General features: G+C 41.7%; 1 protein-coding gene across 3 annotated transcripts; it reads right to left on the bottom strand.

Annotated features, from left to right (window-relative positions):
* Positions 1 to 8,411: 8,411 nt before the first annotated feature.
* On the bottom strand, positions 8,412 to 21,282 carry LOC122477786 (protein BHLHb9-like). Of its 3 annotated transcripts, none has more exons than XM_043571179.1 (5): positions 21,016 to 21,282; positions 17,956 to 18,116; positions 12,298 to 12,398; positions 11,825 to 11,916; positions 8,412 to 11,090 (listed from the first exon to the last, which is right to left on the bottom strand). In XM_043571179.1, exon 5 carries the CDS (start codon positions 10,796 to 10,798, stop codon positions 9,146 to 9,148), a length of 1,653 nt encoding a protein of 550 aa, XP_043427114.1. In that variant the 5' UTR covers positions 10,799 to 11,090; positions 11,825 to 11,916; positions 12,298 to 12,398; positions 17,956 to 18,116; positions 21,016 to 21,282; the 3' UTR covers positions 8,412 to 9,145. The 3 variants fall into 3 exon arrangements, with proteins under 3 accessions (XP_043427114.1, XP_043427115.1, XP_043427116.1); XM_043571180.1 differs by having other exon boundaries at positions 11,825 to 11,901; XM_043571181.1 differs by lacking the exon at positions 11,825 to 11,916.
* Positions 21,283 to 22,365: the final 1,083 nt, after the last annotated feature.

Below are 22,365 nucleotides of genomic sequence, written 5' to 3'. Positions count from 1 at the left end.
TCCTGTAGGGCCTTGCAGTGCAGTGTCCCTTATTCACCATAACCTGGCACTTCAGGGGAGTCTCCTGTGTGTTTTGTGTCCTGATATTGCATCTGAGTCACTTTTCCTTTCAGTCCAGACTTCTGTACTGACTCCCTGCCTGTTATGGGCTGTGCTTGCTCTCTGTGTTGTTAGTGAGACCCAGGCAGGCCAGCTCTGAGGGGTTTTGACCACAGGAGGGCTGGAGAGCAGGACAGAGGTTTTAACAAAATTTTCACTGAGCTGCTAGACCTAGGCTTAATCCTTTGAGCACTGCTACAGTCAGGGGCATGGTGCACGTTAGTTAGTGGGAGTGGTGGCAGACATGGGTGTGCAATGCCTGAGCAAAGCATACATAGCATTAGCAAAATTTGTGCTGAGTCACTAGTCCTAGCCAGGATCCCCCAAATCATGATGGTTGCTGACACCTTGGCATGCAGAGCCAGGTGTTGTGCAGGGCACCCAGTGTTAAAAAGACTTGCGCTGAGCCCAAGGCCAAGGCCAGCAGGCTTGGAGTGGGTGAGTGCTCAGGCACACTGTTAGCAGGTTGGGTAACAAGTGTCTGTGCCTCCTGCAGGTGGCTCTGTGTTTATGCTGGGGAGCTGGGGAGGAAAATGGTGACTGCCAGCACCATTGTTCCAGGTAAAGTCCCCCAGCATGCTCTGAAACACTTATAAACAGATCACCCTCCAGTTTGCCCCAGTCGTTGTGCTATAGATTCTATGTTACCTCTTTTGGGCTGTGGTCTCTTTAAGGGTGGGGACCCAGGTATCACTGGCTTTCCAGGCTAGCTCAGTGATGAGTCAGCTGACTTTTAGAGCTCCAAGCTCCAAATCCTGCTGGTTATACAAACTCACAGAATTCATCCCCTGTGGTTTTCAAAGCCAGACATATTGGGGACTTGTTTTTCCCCTGTGGGCTTCCTGGGGCTTTCAGCTCTCCATGCCCCACAGCTCCCTCCCTCCAGCATGCAGCTCCTGGCCAGTTTCTGCCCTTCCTAAACCCTTTGATGTGGCTTCTTTTCTACATTTAGTTGTGAAGTTGTGGAGTCTTCAGATTGCTCTGCAGTTTATTTACTGGGATGTGAGTGATATCTAGTTGTAAGCATGGGATAAGTTGAGCTTACGGTCCTCTTACCCCACCATCTTCTGGACACCTTCATATTTTGTTGTTCAGTAGCATCTAATTTGTAGCCCATTCTTTGCACAATAAGTGAATTTCCCCATTTTTGTGACTCACCAGCCAGTAGATATCTACTGAGCATCCACCAGTGACAAAAGAGCAGTGAAAGATAACGTGATAAATGTAATACAAAATGTTTCAGGGTCATAAAAAATAATGATGTATCAGTTAGGCCTCCACTTATAGCTACATAACCTTGGGCAAACAACTTTGTTTCTAAAATAGTTTCCTTTAGGGAATATAGATGAAAATGGTAAAATGAGATGCCATACATATAGTGCTTAGCATAGTACCTGGCATGTGGAAGATAATCAAGAAATCTACTCTGCCCTCAACCTTGTTTTTTGTGATCTCATTGCTACATCTCCTGGTATTTGGGGAATATAAAATATGTCTCCCAGATTGAGTTAAGCACATTACCAGAATTGTCATTCTCCTAGGTTGTTTGAATATCTATGTTAATGATGCAGCATAGGCAGTATCAGCTAAGGTTTAAACCAGCCAGTACCTGGACCACAGAAAAACTCTACGTATATATAGGGAGAATTCATTGAGTGTTAAGAGCACAGTCATTGAAATTAAACAAAACTATATGGGAGTTCTGGCTGTCACTAATTAGCAATAACCTCTGAAAGTTTCCTTAACTTTGTTCAGCCTTAGTTTCTCCATCTATCAAATAAAGATAATAAATATATTAGAGATTTTGTAGTCAGGAAGGGAAATAAGCACACATTTACATTATATGTAAACTTCAGCACCATTTTTGTGTTGTAGGATGATTAGGGTGATATAAGTAGGGCAGGGATGAAAAAATCACCCATTTCCATGTAAAAGGTGTGTGTATATTCCTGTTTCCTGTTTTTGTACCCTCTTGGTCAGCAGCAGAGAAGCAAGAGAATTGAATGTTGGTTCTATCCTTCAAGTTACAGAAAGATAGAATCCTACAAAAGAAAAAAGCAAAATAATGATTTTACTAAACAAAACACCATGATGAAAGGCAGGAAACCTGGGTCCCAGGGCTATATTCACCACAATTTCACTTTATGATGAGAAAGTCACTCCACCACTCCTTACTTCCATCAGAAACACTAATATACTACCAGCTAGCCCTGAAGGTCATCGAGAAAAAGCATAATGAAGGGAAACTTGCTCAGCTTTATTCTAAAGTAATTACAAGGTTAGAATAATTAAGATTTATGCAAATATATACAATTTAATAAAATAGAATAGAAAGCCCAGAAAGAGACCAAATTATATATAAGTTCTTATTATGATGAACGTGGCATTTTTTTTACAGTCTTGAGATATTTTATTTTATTTTATTTTATTTTATTTACATTTATCATGGCATGAATTTATAGGGAATGGGTTCCAGCAGTTCAGGCTCCTTTCCATTGGTGCTCACAAAGTGTGCTTTTCTAGGTGGGGCAGGCTGGCACTTCAGTTGAACTCAAATACCTTTCTCTTTGGCTTCCTTCTTTTTCTGATCGTTTTCCTTCATACGGTTCAGGAAGTTATTTCAGCTCTTTGAGTGCTTAATAGGCACCCTATGCACATTAATTCTCTTGTCAAGAATCTTGCATTTAACTTCTTTGTTTATGACAATGCCAATAGCATGCTGGATAACACTGTAGACTCTTCCAGTTTTGCCTGGGTGACATTTGTGGGGCATTCCATTTTGAATAGTGCCCATTCCCTTAATGTCCACAATATCGTATCACAGATTCATATGTATGTGGCCAAAGGAACAACTTCATGTTTTCTTTAAGCTTATTTATTTTATTTATTTTGAGAGAGAGAGAGAGAGAGGTGAAGTAAGAGAGACAGGGAGAATCCCAAGCAGGCTCCGTGCTGTCAGCACATAGCCCCACATGGGGCTCAATCCCATGAACCATGAGATCATGACCTGAGCCAAAACCAAGAGTCAGTCACTTAACCAACTGATCCACCAGGTGCCCTGACAACTCCATGCTTTCTAAAAGGCTTAGAGAACAGGAGCATCTGGGTGGCTCAGTCAGTTAAGAGCCCAACTTGGGCTCAGGTCCATGACTCAAGGTCCATGAGTTCGAGCCCCCTGTTGGCCTCAGTGCTGACAGCTTAGAGCCTGGAATCTGCTTTGGATTCTGTCCTCTCTCTGCCCCTCCCCACTCTTTCTCTCTCTCTCTCTCTCCCCTTTCTCACAAAAACAAATAAATATTAACAAAAAATAAAATTAAATTAAATAAAAGGCCTAGAGAACTTACAGTGGGTATCTCTCCTCTTTCCATTTGTGTTGGTCATTTGGCATATGGCTGGAAGATGGCAGTTCGAAAAGTGGCATTTTAAAATCATTGGGTAAAGAATTTTTAATTGTTTTATTAAATATTCAAAAGAAAGTAGTTAGATTTAATTCCTTACAGCATATTATGTAGGATATGTCAAATGATAAAAGTATTATTTAAAACAAAATATTAATTAAGATCCCAATATTTAATTTAAGGGGCACCTGGATGGCTCAGTTGGTTGAGCATTGGACTTAGGCTCAGGTCATGATCTCTTGGTTCATGAGTTTGAGCCCTGCATCGGGTTCCCTGCTATCAGTGCAGAGCCCACTTTGGATCCTCTGTCCCCTTCTCTCTCTGCTCTTCCTCCACTCATTCTCTCTCTCAAAAATAAATGTATTTTTTAAAAAGATGCCAATATTTAATTTAAAAAAAGCAAACAAAACCTCTATTGTACCTATACATACAAAACATTTGGGAAGAAATTCACAATTGTAGTTTGAGTTGGTTTGTTTAATACATGAAATTTGCCTGATCAGTAATGTGATGTGTGAATGATTACTGAAGAAGGGAGCCACTCGAATTCAATGCATTGTTCCTATCACAGTTTGAAATATATCAAAGACCATACATTTCACTCAAGAGATATTTGCATTTCTTGGTGGCAAAGGCTGTCCAAGAAACTAATGTTTAGTTCTCAACTTACATTTTAAACATGAAGAAGTGAAAAAAAAAAAAGATGAAGAAGTGTTTTTTCAGTATCTACGGCCTTGCACTTCATTCATCCATTCAGTAAAGGAACATTCAGTTGACTAAGTGCTCAGTTTTTTTACACTGTAGAATTTTAGATAGTAAATGAGGATGTTATGGCAAGTATTAATAGTATTAATCAATAAGGCCCCTTGATGCTGAAACCATATTATTGCCTTAATCAAAGAACGTAAAGAATGTCAGTTTCAGGGGAAAGAAGAGATGTCTTCATTAGTTACTTTTTATCCCAATCACAGAATAATCACAAATGTCTAGGGAGGTACAAGTTAACAAAAAGTCATAAGACATTCACCGATCAGTTGTTTCTGTGGCTGGTAAAATAAAGATAACACATAATGATTTTATTATCCTTTGCTTCTGACAAGATTTGATATGGTCACTTTTGTAGAAAGTCTGACGTCTGAATGTGGAATGATTCTTTGCATTGCCTAATATATTCAACAACCATCTACGAACTTCCACTTCCCTTGACCAACTCCCTCAGAGAACAAAGAAGCTTTTCTCTTCCCAATATATACTTATAGCGTTTGTGTCGATCAGGTTTTTTGAGTTCTGGCTGTTTTGTGAATGTATATATTCCTGTTAGCCTCCCAACACCTTGTAAGATTTTTTTTATAGTAGTTTTTATAGAAATGGATAAGCTGATTCTAAAGTTTATATGGAAAAGCAAAAATAAAAATAACCAAAATAACTGAAAAATAACAAAGTTTAAGGATTCACATTGCCTGATTTCAAGACATTATAAAGCTACAGTAATCAAGACAGTGTGGCACTGCAATCAAGATATACAAGTAGATCAATGAAACAGAATAAAGAGTCCAGAAACAGATCCATACATTCAAAGGACAACTGATTTTTTGACAAAGATGCAAAGACAACTCAAAAGAGAAAGAAGTCTTTTAGGCAAGTGATGCTGCAACAATTGGGTATCACTATGCCAAAATAAAGAACTTTATCCTATAACTTGGACCATACACAAAATCTCAAAATGGATCAGACCTAAATGTGAAACCTAAACTGTGAAGCTTTTAGAATATAGGATAAAATCTTTGTGATCTTGGTTAGGCAATGGTTTCTCCTATATAACAGCAAAATACAACTGGTAAAAAAATGTTCTTTATCAAAATTTAAAACTTCTACTCCTCAAAAGACACTCAAAAAATTTATTTATTTTGAGAAAGAAAGCACAAGTGGGGAAGGGGCAGAGAGACAGAGAGAGAGAGAGAATCCCAAGCAGGTTCTGCACCATCAGCGCAGAGTCTGATGTGGGGCTCAAACTCACGAACCAGGAGATCATGACCTGAGCTGAAGTAGGACACTTTAATAGACTGAGACCCCAAGGGTTAATATCAAAAGACATTTTTAACAGTGAAAAAACAATCCATAGGCTGGGAAAAACTATTTGTTAAACATATATCTGTTAATAGACTTGTATTCAGTATATATAAAAACAACTCTTACAAATCAACACCAATAAAAATGAACCACCCAGTTAAAAAAAAAAAAGCAAAAGATTTACATAAACTTCACCTAATACATATAGATGACAAACATGCATATGAAAAGATGTTCCACACCACTGTCAATAGAGAAATGCAAATTAGAACTAAAAATAAGAAAGAAAACACAGGTGGGAAAGTCTTGGGTATCAGTCTGAGCAATATTTTTAGGGGTCTTTCTCCTTATTTTTGCAAGGAAAGCAAAAATAAAATAATGGGACTATATCAAACAAAAGCTTTTGCACAGCACAGGAGACCATCAACAAAACAAAAAGGCAACCTACTGAATGGGAAAAGACGTTTGCAAATGATATAACCAAAAGGGGTTAATATCCCAAATATATAAAGAACTCATACAATTCAATATTAAAAAAACCCAAAACACAATCTAGTTAAAAAATAGAGGACCTGAATAGACATTTCTCCAAAGAAGACATACAGATGGCCAACATGAAAAGTTGCTCAACAATACTGATCACTGGGGAAATGCAAATCAAAACCACAGTATCAGCTCACACTGGTCAGAATGGCTAGTATCAAAAAGGAGTAATAACATGTTGAGGATATGGATAAAAGGCAACCCTCTTGCGCTGTTGATGGGAATGCAAAATGGTACAGTCACTATAGAAAACAGTATGGAGGTTTCTCAAAAAATTTAAAATAGAACTATCATACAATCCAGCAATTCCACTTCTGGGTATTTATCTGAGGAAAATGACAACACTAATTCAAAAGGATATATGCACATCTATGTTCATTGCAGCATTCTTTAAAATAACCATGATATGAAAGTAATCTAAGCGTCCATCAATAGATGAATAAAAATGTGATATATATACAATAGAATATTACTCAGTCATACAAAAGAATGAAATCTTTCCAATCATGACACCATGCACAGATGGACCTAGAGAGTATTTTGTTAAGTGAAATAAGTCAGAGAAAGTCAAGTACTGTACAATTTCACTTATATGTGGAACGTAAAAAACAAATGAACAAACAAAACAGAAACAGACAAATAGATACAGAGAATAATCTGGTAGTTGCCAGAGGAGAGGGGGATAGAAGAGAGTGGGGAAAACAGGGGAAGGGGATTAAAAGGTACAAACTTCCAGTTATAAAATAAGACACAAGGATATAAAGCACAGCATAGAGAATATAGCTAATAATATGTAACAACTTATATGGTGACAGATGATAGCTGGATTTTCTATGGTGATCACTTTGTAACATATATAAATGTTGAATCACTCTATCATATACCTACAACTAGTATAATATTGTATGCCAATTATGCTTAAATTAAGAAAAAAAAACTACAATGAGGGGCACCTGAGTGGCTCACTTGGTTAAGCATCTGATTCTTGATTTTGGCTCAAGTCATGATCCCACAGTTTTGTGAGTTTGAGCCCCATGTCAGGCTCTGTGCTGACACTGTGGAGCCTGGTTGTGATTCTCTCTCTCAGTCTGCCCCTCCCCTGCTTGCACTGTTTCTCTCTCACAATAAATAAATTTAAAAAAAAAATAAAGAAAACTACAATGAGATACAGGTAAAATTAAAAAGACCAACCATACCAAGTGTTAAAAACTATGTGGAGGAATCAGAACCCTCACACACTGCTGCAGGAGTGTAAAATAAAACAGAACAACCACTTTGGAAAAATGTAAAACTTAAGTGTATACCTACTATATGATCAAGCCACTCCACTCCTAGGTATTTATTTACCCAAGAGAAAAGCAAAACACATGTTCATAAAAACAGTGTGTACAAATGCTCACAGCAGCTTTACTTGTAATAGCCCAAATCTGGAAACCACCTAAATCTCCATCAACAGGTAAATGGATAAATGGTGATATAGCCATATAGTAGACTCTTGGCAATAAAAAAGCAATGAACTAGTGATACACATAGTAACATGCATGGGTCTCAAGTCATTGTGCTGAAAGAAGCCACACACCCCTGCTCCCCCCCCAAAAAAAAACATGCTGTATGGTTTCATTTATATAAAATTACAGAAAATGAAAACAATTCTATATTGTCAAAAGAAGGATCACTGGTTGCCTGGAGGCAGGGAGATATAGGGAAAGTTGGGAGGGACTAAAGTGGCATAAAGAAACTCTGGGGGGGTGGATGATGGATATGTTCACTATCTTGACTGTGGTGATAGTTTCACATGTGTATATGTATATCAAAATATATTAAATTGTATACTTTAAATATGTATGGATTAATGTAATGGATTATGTACCTCAATAAAGCTATAAATAAAAAGCTTGTGGCAGATCTGCATAATACTAAATTGGAAAGATAATTATAAAGACAATGAGGCAAGCTGTAGAGTACTATACTCTTGCTTCTGCAAAAAACATGTGTGCATGTTATTAAAGACGATATACAATGGGGGCACCTGGGTGGCTCAGATGGTTAAGTATCCAACTCTTGATTTCAGCTCAGGTGATGATTTCTTGGTTTTGTGAGTTCAAGCCCCACTTTGGGCTCTTCATGCTGACCATGCAGAGCCTGCTAGGGATTATCCCTCTCTCTCTGCCCCTCCTCTGCTCACACTCTGTCTCTCTCAAAATAAATAAATAAACTTTAGAAAAAAGAGGATATGCGATGAAATATTAGGGCACTATGCACTAAATGTTAACACAGAAGAAACATTAAGTGATTCAAAAATGTTATAGAAGCATATTTATTGATATGGAAAGATGATCACAATTTACAGTTAGTGAGAGAAAAAGTAACAGCTTTTACAGTATGATCTTTAGTTTCTTACCTATTTAAAAATCTAAAAGCATATAATCTAATATTTTCACATGCTGAGACATTGTCTTCAGCTTACACCAGTGGTTGTTAAATGCCTACCATAAGTTATCTGATGCAGGTAGAATAAGGGAAAAATGGTAACTCCTCTTACATTAAACAGCCTATAGCAACTCCTGCCTTCTTTACATGTTGAGTGCACATTCAGCAATGAATGTGTATGTGTACAGATATATGTGAGTGCTGTTAGTTATCTTTTTGTGTATATATGCCTTATTTTTGCAAACCAGATTACAAATTCAATGATTTTTTTGCCATTTGAAGCCACAAACATATTTAAACAAATACTAATGAAGAACTTAGTATACTTATGATGAATTGGTTCACTATCTTCAGTAAAATGTTAAAAAGTTCCCCATCTACACAAGACAAAAATCAACAGATGTTTTCAGCATATGATACAATATTCATTTGGTATCTCAAAAATGGTATAGCTCAAAACTAGAGACTGTCACAGGTAATATCATGTTAAAGATGTAATTTATAACGTACACACTGTAATAATCAAAACATTATGCAAGGGCCTATAGGGACAGCCTTTTAGAGTCTGAAGATTGTTCAGTGTTCACTTTTATTTCTGGCTCATTTTACATTGTTTCAATAATTCCTTTAACCTCACGGAAAATGGCCATCAGTGTATTATAATTCATGTGATCAACAACTACAATTGAGCCCTTTCTGATATGCTCCTTTATGTTAATAAATATGGCCACAGCACTAACGAGATTGGCTTTTGCCTCCTTCTGGTTAAAGATGAGTTTTAATGCTGCTAATGTCTTTGTATTGATCATGTCTCTGGCTGCAGTTGGATTTTCAGACATATTCAAAAGTACTTTTAAAACAAGATTTCTGGTTTTACGATTTCCCAGGGACAGCAAGTGGAAAAGTTGTGAAAAGTAATTGGCAACAATGTGGTGATGGTCAGAATCAGTAGTCAGTTGTCCTAGTATCTTTAATCCAGATTGTTGTCCAGGTGAATTCAAGGGAAAAGACATGGTTTCCTTACACATATGCTTAACATGTAATTCAACCTTGCGTTGTCTCTCATCCCCAGAAGGAGGATTCAGAGTAATGACAGCCTTTTTTCTGATTTCAGAGGAAGGAAAACTGAGCAAGCTTTCAATAAGCGTCACTACACCCACCTCATTAATAAACTCTTGGGCAAAGGGATGAACCTTAATGATCCCCATTGCAATCTGAGCTATTTTATGAATGAGAGGATCAGTAGTTGACTTAAGTAAGGTAACAAGTTTTTCAAATTCCTCAGAATCCATATAGCATTCCATTTTGCAAGGGCAAGCAAATGGCTTAATCCCATTCACTTCCCTAATCCTGATTTGGTGTCTAATCTCCTCTATGGTCTGGATGCAAGGGCTAGAACCGAATGGATACTCAGGGACAGGCTGTGAGCATGAAGTAGTGCTCCTAGAAGGGCATGTTGTTGCCACAGGTAAAGAATGGGTATTTTCCTCAGCTGAGGCCAGGACAATATATGAAGGAGGCTTTGTCTCAAATGGGACTTGGGATCTAAATCCTAACACTGCTGGAGTTACAGCAGGGGCTTTGGGCCAGATAGTTACCTCAGACCAGTCCTTGGGCCTATTTTTTTCATTAATTTCATCCACAGGCTGGGGCCTAACTATCCTGCTCACAGGTCTAGGATTAGGGTCATAACTAGTTTCATCTCCATCCCAAAACCAGTTCCCAATAACATTTTCTTCCTCTTCCTCCTCAGCCCCTGGCCTAGCTTTGCAGCTGGCCCCGGCCACAGATTCCAACTTTTCAGCATAGGACAGAGGATCAATACCAGCTTTACCTTCATCCTTAGCATTAGAATGATTATTGGCCTCTTCTCCACTCCAAAACCAGGAACCAACATTGGCTTCTTCTCCACTCCAAAACCAGGAATCAATACCAGCCTTATGTTTACAGGTGGACCCAGACTCAGCATTAGCCTCAGCCACAGAACAAATCCCAGATACTTTAGTGGCCTCATCTTCAGCTTTGAGACTAAAATATGCCAGGCCTCTTTCCTTTATCTCAGGAACACTCCTGTTCTTATACCTTGCCTTCATCGCTGCTGTTGCATCAGCTTGAGACTCTGTCTTGGCTACTGCTTTGTCCTGGGTCTTAGCTACAGGTCTGACTATGCCAGTAGTCTCCCTCTTTGCTTCAACTTGCACACCAGCCTTTTTTTGAGCTTTGCCTTTGTTTCTAGTCTCCTTCTTAGCCCCAGTCATGGTTAAAGATCAGTTATACAGATAGCTCTATACAGTCTTGGCCTTGGTTTTCAATGTGTCCCAGGTCAATGTCTTAACACTCTTTCACTGGATCAGACATAAACTTTGTGGCAAGTCAGTCGTCAGCCCAGCAGTCACACAGTCCCCTTTCCAAACACAGAACCTCTGTCAACAATACAGAGAAAAGACAGAGGCACTTAGTCTGAGCAAAGATGATAGTGCCTGAGTGCAGACTTGTTGAAGGTGATGATCTGCCACTACAAGGCCACTACAGCCACCACTGGAGATGGACCTGAGGTGGAAGAAGAAAACAAACTTTAAGTCTCTTCCAACTGTGCTTCACTATGCATAGAGCCACACATGATATGAGAGAATAGAAATGGATTGTGAGGTAGAATAGTAGAAAACTCTATTCCCTCATTTTATCCCTTCCACACTCCCACACTCATGCCCAACAATATCCTACCCGGGCACTAACGCACTCTTTTCTCTACAACACATAGGAGCAGGGATGATGGAAAAGTTTGCTGAAAGTGAAAGAGGATAAGAAACATCCAGGCTCTTTGGTATACTATATGCTACAGGTCTACCCAGGTAGGTCTCACACCAACCTGTACTGATCTGGTGCGATTTCCTCCTCCTTACTTCTAGGATCAAAAGCCCTATAGCCAATTCACAGGCAGACTTTTGGACAAAAATACAGGAGAGTTGGAATTGAGCATTTGGTAGACAGACATTTACTCTGGATTGTAAACCAAGTGTCTGTCTTTCCAAATCTAGAACTTTGGTTATATAACATTTCTGGTCTCTTTGGTCCTCCTCATGGCTTCCTACCCCATTTCCTGGGTATCTATCAATTACCCTGTAGGCAAAATACTGGCTTCATTTATCCTCATTTTCTATACCCAAATGTGAGGATAGAGGTTATCTGTAAAGTTGGAAGACAATGGCTCCAAGATATGTTTTAGGCTTGCCAATAGCCTATTTACATCCCCAATCATTACACATGCTCATGCTCACACTCACCTTGAATCCAAATGAATAGTTTGCGTCTTTTTTTCTTAATTCAAAGTGAACAACTATCTACATATTTCTACAGGAACCTATAAAGGAACAAACTTAAGAATAGATAAAAAGACAAAAGAGAAACCAGAAGAGATTGAGCTAGCCCAACAGCCATCACAAGCATTATAATACAGACTTTTGTTTATTTAAGGCCATGTTAAATGTCTCCCACCTGTCTGATCCTACCAAATGATTCCACATCAATTCCCCCCAAGACCTGCAACTTGTCTAATTATACTTCCTTCCAATTTTGAATTTGGTTATTTTCCCAGCAGAGACTACACCTCTTTTCCTGAACAAAATATGAGATGCAACAGTAGATAGTGAGCAACTGTATTTTGAAAGCAGTCAGTGAAGATAACAGGACTATTATTTTAATACCATCTTTGCATGCCCCTACCCTTCCACTTTCCCCATGCAAACATATATCCTACCTCACTGCCACCTATTTCAGCCAGCCCACACAGCAGAGGTCCTCAGGAAATTCTATCCTTTACACCAAAGAACAGTTCTTTAGCTGGAGAAGAGTCACACCCTGCAAAACAAAGAGGAACATTCAGCAAAACACCAAGAGAATATGTTGACAATCGTAGGAAAATATCAGGTTAATAAGACAGATACCCAGAATTCAGGTCCTGACACTACCTTTTGAAGAATCAGGAAACAAGTAAATAAATGACATAGGCTCTAAAATGACCCTTCAGAAAATACTCCCCTCTATTCTGACCCACCATTCCCACACCTCAACATATTAAGTGGGCTGGGATGTTGAGAAAAATGATCCTGAAGGAGAAAGGTGGATTAATACCACACTATTTTTTTTATACCACACTATTTCTTTAGAAGGACCCTTCCTGTTAAAGGTGATCTACTCCTTACTGTCATTTCCTTGCATTTAATTGACTGCAAGATATAAACATGGAAGGCAATAAAGCTGCTGTATTAAGAGGTGGGTAAACATTTCATTTTGATGTCTTCATAATCTACCCACTCAAATGTCCTCTTGCTAAATGTGCCAGATCTACCCTGCAAAGATTTTGGCATCAACCAAGAGCCTATGAGAAGGGACAGCACCCAGGGCGAGAGGCCCAACAGATCCCTTTACAGAATCAAGAGCTGGAATAGCAGACGCCACCGGCCCAGCACATCCGCCAATTGAGCACAGAGCTCCTAAACCCCATCCCCGCTCTCGCCCCGGCCGGCCTCTCCAGGTGCCCCCCACCCCAGCTCCCGCTCCGCCATTTCTTCCGCAGCAGGCTCCCCCCCACAGCTCTCTCCCGGCACAGCACCGTCGAGGGTGGGTCATGGGCGCCTGGAAAGCTGGCTGCGGAGTGGCTGGCGCAGTTCGCCTCCACAGGATCCGAGGCAGCCTCTCCCGCCAGCCCCCATGCCCTGGGCCCGGCCCGCACCGGTCACTGCCTCTCCTCACCAGGGGTCCCGCGGCGCTGCGCACCTCTGTCACGGACAGGGTACGACCCGGTCGCCTCCCCCTTGCCAGGCTGCCAGAGGCTGGGGTCCGGGCAGGCTGTAAGCCGGGCGACAGTGGGGGTCCCCCCACCCCTCCCCACGACAACCCACTTGCCTTCACAGGCTCAAGGTGCAGGTCGTTGTCCTCCCCCTCTTCTCGGAGCTCCTCACTCGGACTCCCACCACCTAGCGTGCTGTCAGAATCGCAAAAAGGCGTCCCGCCCCCGCGCTGCAGCACCAAACTGGGCAGGGGCTGCGCAGGATGCGGCACGAACCGCTCTCAGCAAGGGTGTCGGGAAGGGGGGCGGAGGGATACAGCACGAATGGGCTAGACGCCCCCTCCCTGACCCACCCTAGTTCCGACCCACGGGGGGCGGGGCCAGGAGGTGCGCCAGCCTAAGGGGCGGGCTCACAGCAGCCCGCCTCTGCAGACCTCCGAGGCGACCACCCCCTCATTGCTGGCACCGCAATAAAAGGGACCTGGGGACGACTGCCAGTGGGGGCTAGGATCCCTAGTTCAGGGTGGTGGTGGTGGTAGTGTGCTGCAGGCAGCAGCGGATGGATATCAACCGTCCTTCGGTTTGTGAGAATCCCCAGCCTGTTCAGTGTCTGCCCGCCTCCAACCCCCCCCCCCCGACCCAAGCCTGCCCGCCGCCCACCCCCCCACCCAATCCAGCCCGCCCTCCTTCCTGGAGGCTGATGGGCTAGGGGCTGTGAGAACAGCAGGATGAGAGGGGAGAGGCGACTTGAGGCCAGACCACCTGGCCCTCCTGGAGTCCTTCTTTCATTGTTTCACGGAGCCCGGAGAGGAGGAAGTGGGAGGGGGCTCTCTCATGGAGGCCTCACCACTGAGCCTTTTCTAAAGAGAGGCAGACCTGCACCTCTAACCTGAGAAAACCAACCACTGCTCTGTGCCCACCCTTTCTGCCACACTGCTTCCCACCCCCACCCCTCATTCAAACTGGTAATATGCTTTGCCATTTCGCAGTCCCCACAGTTGCCCAAGAAGGAGGGCCTTTCCCTGTCAGGATTTGCACTGGGTCATAGGATCTTTCCTGTCTGTTGCCCCATGGTCCGGTGTCAGGATAGTCCTGGCTCCTTTTCCACTATCCTATCTATCAAGTCTTCGCTTGTAGTCATGTCCAAGCTCTCATGATCTTTGGCAATGTGGATATGTGGCAGGGATTAGAACCACCTTGGATCTCAGCCACTTGCCATACACACTTGCCTAGTTTATCCATTAGAGCTGTTAACATATTAAGCTTACTTATTTTTATTCCCCAATACTTATAAATTCTGCATCATATCTGAGTCTGGTTCTGATGCTTGCTTTGTATTCTCAAACTGTGCTTTTTCTTGCCTTTTAGCATGGCTTATAGTTTTGTGTTGAAAGCTGAATATTATGCATTAGGTGATAGGAACTGAAGTGAACAGTCCTTTAGTGAGAAGTTTTAAAGTTAAGCTGGTTAGCAGTTGGGCTGTGGGTAGTTTGCTGTAGCTTTCGGTGCTATGGTCTTCAAATTCGTCTAGTGTCTGTCTTTATTTTTACCTCCCCTCTAAACTCTGGGCTTCCCTAATTACTCCTTGCAGAGAGTCTACATCTTGCAGCTCTTTTACTATACTCTACTGTTATGACAATGGAGGCTTGTTAGCAATGTGACAACGTGTGGAGGAGAGCAAGTGTTCTATAATCTTATGATTAAATTCCAGTGTTTTGTGGACCTGTGTCCCTAAGCTATGACCTTCACAAGTGTTTCTTAGTGTCTTTGTCTTCCTTATGTGAGAATGGAAGTCTAGAATGGACTCAATAGGTGGAATGCCTTTTCCTCAGCTGGGATAAAGTTCAGGGAAAGGCTTTTCCACTGGAAAGTAGACCTTTATCTTGGAGAAGGTTCTGGGTCTATTTCCCCCTCCTAGAGTCATGTGGTGATCTTTCTGAAATGTTTACTTGTGAGAACCTGCTGGACTTCCTAGAGGTAAAGCCCACTAAATTTCTAAGCCAGCACGTCCCTATGGGGTTTCTTACTCTCAAACTATTCCACACTCATTACCTAGAAATTTGTCAAAATTACTATTTTTATGTTTATGTTTCTAGCAGTTTCTGCTCTGTGTAAGTAGAGAGAGAGGCTGTGACTCTCCAGATTTGTCTTTTCTCCAGAATTTGGGGTGATTATTTGCCCTGTGACCTCAGTTCTTTGATGGGTCTAAGATAAATCATTGCTTCTCAGTTTGTTCAGCTTTTTTTTCTGTTTAGAAATACAGGAAGAATGACTTCTAAACTCTTTACATGTCCTAACTGAATCTGGAAATATGGCTTATGGATTTTAATAGGGTAGCTAAAGACCAGTGAACACAGTGTTTGTACTCTTCCTTTCAGCTATATATTAGATCTGGGAATTAAGTTGCCCTTGAAAACCAAGCTGCTCCATAAATATTGGCTCTTTTCCCTCCCAGGTATAGAATATTTATGTGGCTCCCTGAATCTGGCATCTCAGCCCCCAAATTCATAACTTGGGAGTGCAGATTAGAGTTCATACTTCCAGATTCAAAGTTCCTGGTGGTGAACTCTGAGCAACTGTGACTCAACCCTGGGAGAAAAAAGTCATCTCTGTTACCATCACCACCAAGAAACAGATTACTATACTACTAGGTGCTTGCTTAGACTAGAATGGCCAGTTTCTGAGTCCTGGAAGCAGGTTCCAAAAGGAGGCTCTACTGGAGCACCTGGGTGGCTCAGTCAGTTAAGCGTCTGACTTCGGCTCAAGTTATGATCTCGAAGTTCATGAGTTCAAGTCCCGTGTCAGGGTGGGTGCTGACAGCTCAGAGCCTGGAGCCTGCTTCAGATTCTGTGTCTCCCTCTCTCTGCCCCTTGCCTGCTTACACACACACTCTCTCTCAAAAAGTAAATTAAATTATAATTTTATTTTTTAATAAAAAATTTTAAAAAATTTAAAAAACGGAGTCTCTCCTTTGGAACATGGCCAGACTTCAGAGCCAGGCAGTCCAGAACTTGAATAGAGAGTTTTTTACTATTAATTATTTGTGTCACTTTGGAAAAGGTACTTAATGTTTTTATCTGTGTTAATTCATGTCTCAGAAGAGGCTGGTTAAAACTACTTCACAGGATTCTTGTGCACACTAAATTAGGAAGTATCTGATATTCTGAAATACCTGCAGGTTATCAGGTCTTTCTAGTTCCTTTTAAAATTGTGATCTAGCCATATTATGAGGTGGGCTGGGGAAAGTAGAAAAGAGTAGATGAGAACTCCATGGTAGCTTTTCGTGGTCATAAATGATAAGAAATTGCCACTGTGCTTTTTGTCTCTGTAACGTCAGTACTTTGTATACTATGTTGCTTACCATGGCCCTTTACAAAAATAATGTCATTTTTGCATAAGGTATGTCCCCCCTCTCCTTGTAGTCATATAGCACAGGGAGGCTGATCCCTGTTCCAGGGGTAAATCAACTTGCTCCAGGGGTAATCCATCCCCTTGGTACTCTCTGGTTCAGGAAGGGGTGGCGATATAACGGTACTCATTGAGGCATTAGAAGATTGCAAAAGGACTTCTGAGCAAAGTGTCCTCACTCATAAGAAAAGGCCATCAGGAAACAGTCTCCTTAACCCTGGGTTCTCAGGGCCCTCTTGGTTCCCTCCCGGCACCTCAGACCAAAGCGAATACTTTTGTCCCTTGTACTGCAAATGGCACAAAGGAACAATTAAGAAGTCCTGTCCTTGTAAAACATTCCACTTGAGGTGTTGACAGCTAGATGACCTTGAAAGGGCAGGAGGGAATGTTACAAGAAAATAACTATGTTGTTCCCTAATGGGTGACTACACAAAGGAACATTTTTAGAATTAGGTAATGCCCAGAAACATAGATAACACACACTACAAGGAATTTGCTAAAAAATATAATGCTACGCTTGTTACAATAAAGTGGCCAGTCTAACACACTGCTGTTGTCTGTGTCCATTTATTTATTTATTTTTTCGCCGATGCTGTTCATCCTTTGGGAACCCCTGGACCTGCTGGGGCTGGACCTCGGCACCAATGTGGCCTGAGTGCAGGGAAAGTGGAGAAGGGCTTGGACTAGGGTGAAGCACCTGAAAGTGAGTGCTTCCTAAAACTGTGTCCTTATCTCATTCTAGTGCTGGCCCTGACTTGGAAGAATGTGTTGAGAGATGGAGATAGAAAGTTAGGGCCTTGAAACTCTCCAGAGAACCTGGGAACATTTTAAAGATGAGATCCCATTGAAAGTTGCTCTTTTGAAACTGGGCGCACAGTAGATGGTCAGTGAGTGATAACAGTTCAGCTGTACTATAAGAAGATACCTTTCTTTCATTCATGACTGGATTGATGACAAATCTGCTCTAATTTTATCCTCAGGCAGCAACATTTTAAGTCAAGTGATATTTGAATGGGCCCTGATATTCATTACTTGAGATAGCCCATAATATTCATCCAGAAAAGGAGCATAAACAAAAGGGCCATGTGAGTAAAAAAATTGATGGATGATCCTGGCCCCTACAAGTCATACCCAAGGGGTGATCAGAACAGAGATAATCATCCTTATACTTAGGGACACACACACACACACACACACACACACACACACCACACTTACCCTGCCTCTTTCCTGAGATTGAAAAAATCCACAGGTGTTAACTGGTAAGTATCTGCTTCAGGTTGCACATGGGACTTAGGCGGTATCCAGTGAGGCCACAGTATGAAGTTCCCCAAATATAAATGTGGTACTCCCAACAGGAATTCTAGGCTGAGGGAGCTCTAATGAGAAAAAATATACAGAAATTATAGAGAACTTTAAAAATAGTTTAAATTGCATGCACTTGCCACAAAAACACATGCTGATTTTTTTTTTTTTTATTTTTGGGACAGAGAGAGGCAGAGCATGAACGGGGGAGGGGCAGAGAGAGAGGGAGACACAGAATCGGAAACTGGCTCCAGGCTCTGAGCCATCAGCCCAGAGCCTGACGCGGGGCTCGAACTCCCGGACCGCGAGATCGTGACCTGGCTGAAGTCGGACGCTCAACCGACTGCGCCACCCAGGCGCCCCACATGCTGATTTTTTCACCCATAATACACTGGTAGGTTCTGCCTTCTTCATTTTTAACTTGTTTATATATGATAAATAGGATCAGAGACAGATATTAATCTATCGGTGGCTGCTAAAAATAGAGACGTGTAACATCATTGTTCCAACATCAGTTATTTGACCCCAATTACCTGGAGTTAGCACCAGACTCCACAGGTTTAAAGGTGCAGTCCCCAACAATACTGCCCCACTTCAGATCAGATGCCAGTTACGAGTCATGGGAACCACTCATACTTCTGAGTGACCAGTTATAAATTCAGGATTTCCCATGATCTCCTCAGGTTTGATAATTTAGCAGAACAACTCACAGAACTCACTAAAAGTTCTATACCTAGGATTATAGTTTTATTATAAAGAATACACACAGGACAAGGTGTGGAAGGTTCTTAGACACACAGCTTCCATGCCCTCTTCCCATGGATTTAGGCCATATCAACCTCCCTGGATATCAGTGCATTTACCAGTCAGGAAGCCCCACTGATCCCTGAGTTTTCATTGGGGTTTCCTTATGTATACATGATCCATTAAATCACTGGCCATGTGACTGAACCCAAAATTCAGACCTCCCCTCTTTGAGAGTTCCAGCTGGCCTAAAGTTCCAAATCTAGTCACATGGTTGGTCCTACTGGTGACCAGACCACAATCTGAAGCCAAAATCACTTTGTTATTATAACAAAGACACTCCTGTTGCTCACTAAATTTGTTAAGTTTTTTGAAGCTCTGTGCCAGAAACCAGGGACAAAGTTTAAATATATTATTTCTTATGCCACACTATGTTTGAGGTATTCTCGTTTGTCAAATTCTAAAAACACACAGACAATAGAAAACAGAGCTTGAGGGGAAAGAATATAACCTGAATATTGAACCCAATACATGTATTACCAGAATTCTGGAGAGTGGAGGGAAGGGGATAATAACAAAGCAGGCAAGAAGTAAGAGAGGAAGAGGTAGTCCTAGGTCTCAATCTCTGTAATTTTATCTCACATGCCTTCTGCTCAATCCTAGCTTTTAAATGTAAAAAGGTGGGCCTGAAATATTATTATGACATGATTTCAACTCTATACTGAGTACAAAAATAAGGATATGAGAAGGCTTAGTTAGGAAAACTCATTACTTCCTGGTGACACTTCCTAAACTATCCAGTGGAGGCATGGGTGGGGGGCATTCAAATAGAAAGAGGTTAAGTATTTACCAAGGGCTGGTACCTAGGATGAGACCAAAGAAACAAGCCCTAAGAAGGGAGCAGAGAACACAGTGCAAGGAAGAAAGCAAAGTGTCTACAGAGGGAATCATGTGAGATCAAGAGTTTCTGTCAGTGATTCCCAGAAAGAACCTCTTCTGAGGCCCAGGACAACAGTGGGAGGGAGGCTCAGATCAAAAAGAAACTTTTGTGTTCCTAGAGGGAAGGAGCTGCTGCCTGGGGCTAAGATCCAAGGATCCTCTTGGGAGAGGAGAAACTTGATGGTTTCCTAATGAGAAATCCCATGTGAAGGGCACAAAGCCCCTAGGTTCCCTCCTCCTGAGTCTGTTCCCTTCCCCATTCCTTAGAGCTTCTCAGATTGGGGTTTATTCTACTCTTGCATCTGTTGGAAGCTGGAACCTTGGAATATAAGGCAGATATATCCCTGCCTCATTTTCCCCCACCATCCCCCCAAATTTGGTCTGGTCTCAGTCATCCCCAACATTTGGAAGACAGACAGAGTGAATGCCAACTAGGTGAGAGGAAAGGAGTGCAGCTCATGGTTCCCATTGTTGAGGAATTTTTTTTTCCCTCTAACCTTCAAGATTTTTCTAGCTGGAGTAAGAATTAAATTGATGAGACAGATCAAATTAAATAAAAATAAAATGAAATAAGATTTAAATTCATACATATAGGGAACTCACACAGACAGGAGATTCCAAAGACAGGTAAAATGAGGTAATTTGCCATACCCAACTAAGAAGACAGGTAGGGATTTGGGACTTCAAAGGGAAGGAAAGCAATTCAAAAAAGAATGAATATTTGGTAACCAAATATGGGAGTACATACACAAACAATAGGACATACAAAGGAATTTTAACAGATACTTTGCTAAATTCCTCCCTGTCAACCACCCCTAGTTCATATACTGTGGTTATCTATGGAAGTAGTTGTCTTCCTGCAGCAGGTCCTCAACCTAAATTTTCCTCAGGCAATTAGTGGAGGAGGTCAAAGTTTCCTCCTGAGCCTTTTGGCCAATTGTTTTCAGTTCCAATTAATCTGCATGCCAAAATGGCATATTTTGGGGCAGCCTGCCCTAGTTCCCAATACCATTGTCACAATCCAGCGCCTCAGGAGTTCAGGAATTGTTACTTCACCGTTTCCTTTCTCTGGTCTCCCCTGAAACCAACTCCCTCCTTGTGTCCACCTCCCTTACTCGACACATAGTAACAAAGCCACACACAGCTGGGCTGGGCGGGGAGCCTGGGAGTGAGGGAGGGGTTTTCAGAAGGCAGAAGCAGAGACCCAGTAAGGTCCGAGGCACTTCTTGCACCAGGACTTATTCTCAGCCACCACATCCCATGGATGGCATTTCCCAGCCTCGCACCCACCTCCTCCAACAGCAACCGCTGCTTCTCTACACGTTTGCCTCCTGAAGGATGACTTCCTGCCTCTTGAGTTCCTGGGCAAAAGACTGACCCCGGCTAAGACGCGGGCAATAGGCTGAGGGGTTGTGCCCTCTACAACAAATGCTGTAATTGCGCTCGCCTGAGAGATCCGTTTTCAGGTTAGTGCAGCATGGAGAGACACCCACCCACTCAGCCCAATATTCTACCACTCCTCCCACGGCCGTCTGTCAGTCGTCAGGTGTATATCCTTCCTGTCCGCTTTCAGTACGACACACCTCTGTGCTTGCGCAAGAGAGAGCATGGTCACGTGACCCACCACTAGCTTCACGTGACCGTGTAGTCGGTCGGTCTGCCGCATCCCTGCATCATGGATGGCAGAATCTTCTGCTCCTGAGGTTGAGATGCTTGCTAGAAGAATCTGACGCTCCAGGTGAAGATAGAGAGCTTAAGGAAGGCTGGATTTAGAGCCGGAGCTTCCAGCGCTAGCGCTAGGCCTGGGCCTTGCTCTTTAGGAGCGCAGGGCTGGCGAGGAATACTCGATGAGAAAGGAGTTTGAAGAGGAAGTGATTTTTATTAATCTGTGTGATACTCGGGCGACATATTAACACACACGCACACACACACACACACACACACACACACACACACAGAACCTGTCTTAAAAAATATTGATAAGTAAAACAAACATTCAAATTACCATGTCCACTACCAGGATGATTTCTGTTAACACTTGTGGTTTGTGAAGGTGGGCAAAACTGCCACTTTGTCCTACTTCCATAAACTGTGCATATCAGAATCAAGTGGGGAAAAAACATGTTGCACGGTCACAAAAATTATACAAAATTTGAGTAAAGACAACATGGGTGCTGGATATTATTCTAGTAGTGCTGGGCTTCATTCTCTATTGAGCAAGTTTTCAACCCTGAGAGCCCAATGTTAACTTGTAGATATTTTGTCTAACGGATATGGAAATGATTTACGTTCAGTGGACAGATAACATCAATGGTTACAACGTATTGCCCTTAGAATACTAACTAGTTTTGTATTTAACCTAGAAATTTTATCCTAACATTTACTATTTTTCTGTGTATTAAACTTAATATACATATATTTTGTTTATATTATTATATTGTGTATGTGATATATACATATCTCCTTTAACCATTTTCATATTCTTAGCAGTTCCTTAATTGTGATGAAAAAATCATATAAACATTTCTAATTCACAAGTCATATTACTTTTTCAAAAATTAGCATCCTCAGACAAAACATTTTCACCATGTCTAAAAATAATGACGTTTCCTGCAAGTCTGGGACCAACTCTGTCCCTGA

Source organism: Prionailurus bengalensis, chromosome X (assembly GCF_016509475.1).
Source record: "Prionailurus bengalensis isolate Pbe53 chromosome X, Fcat_Pben_1.1_paternal_pri, whole genome shotgun sequence".
NCBI classification, from domain to species: domain Eukaryota; kingdom Metazoa; phylum Chordata; class Mammalia; order Carnivora; family Felidae; genus Prionailurus; species Prionailurus bengalensis.
This window is presented reverse-complemented; position numbering and strand designations above follow the sequence as displayed.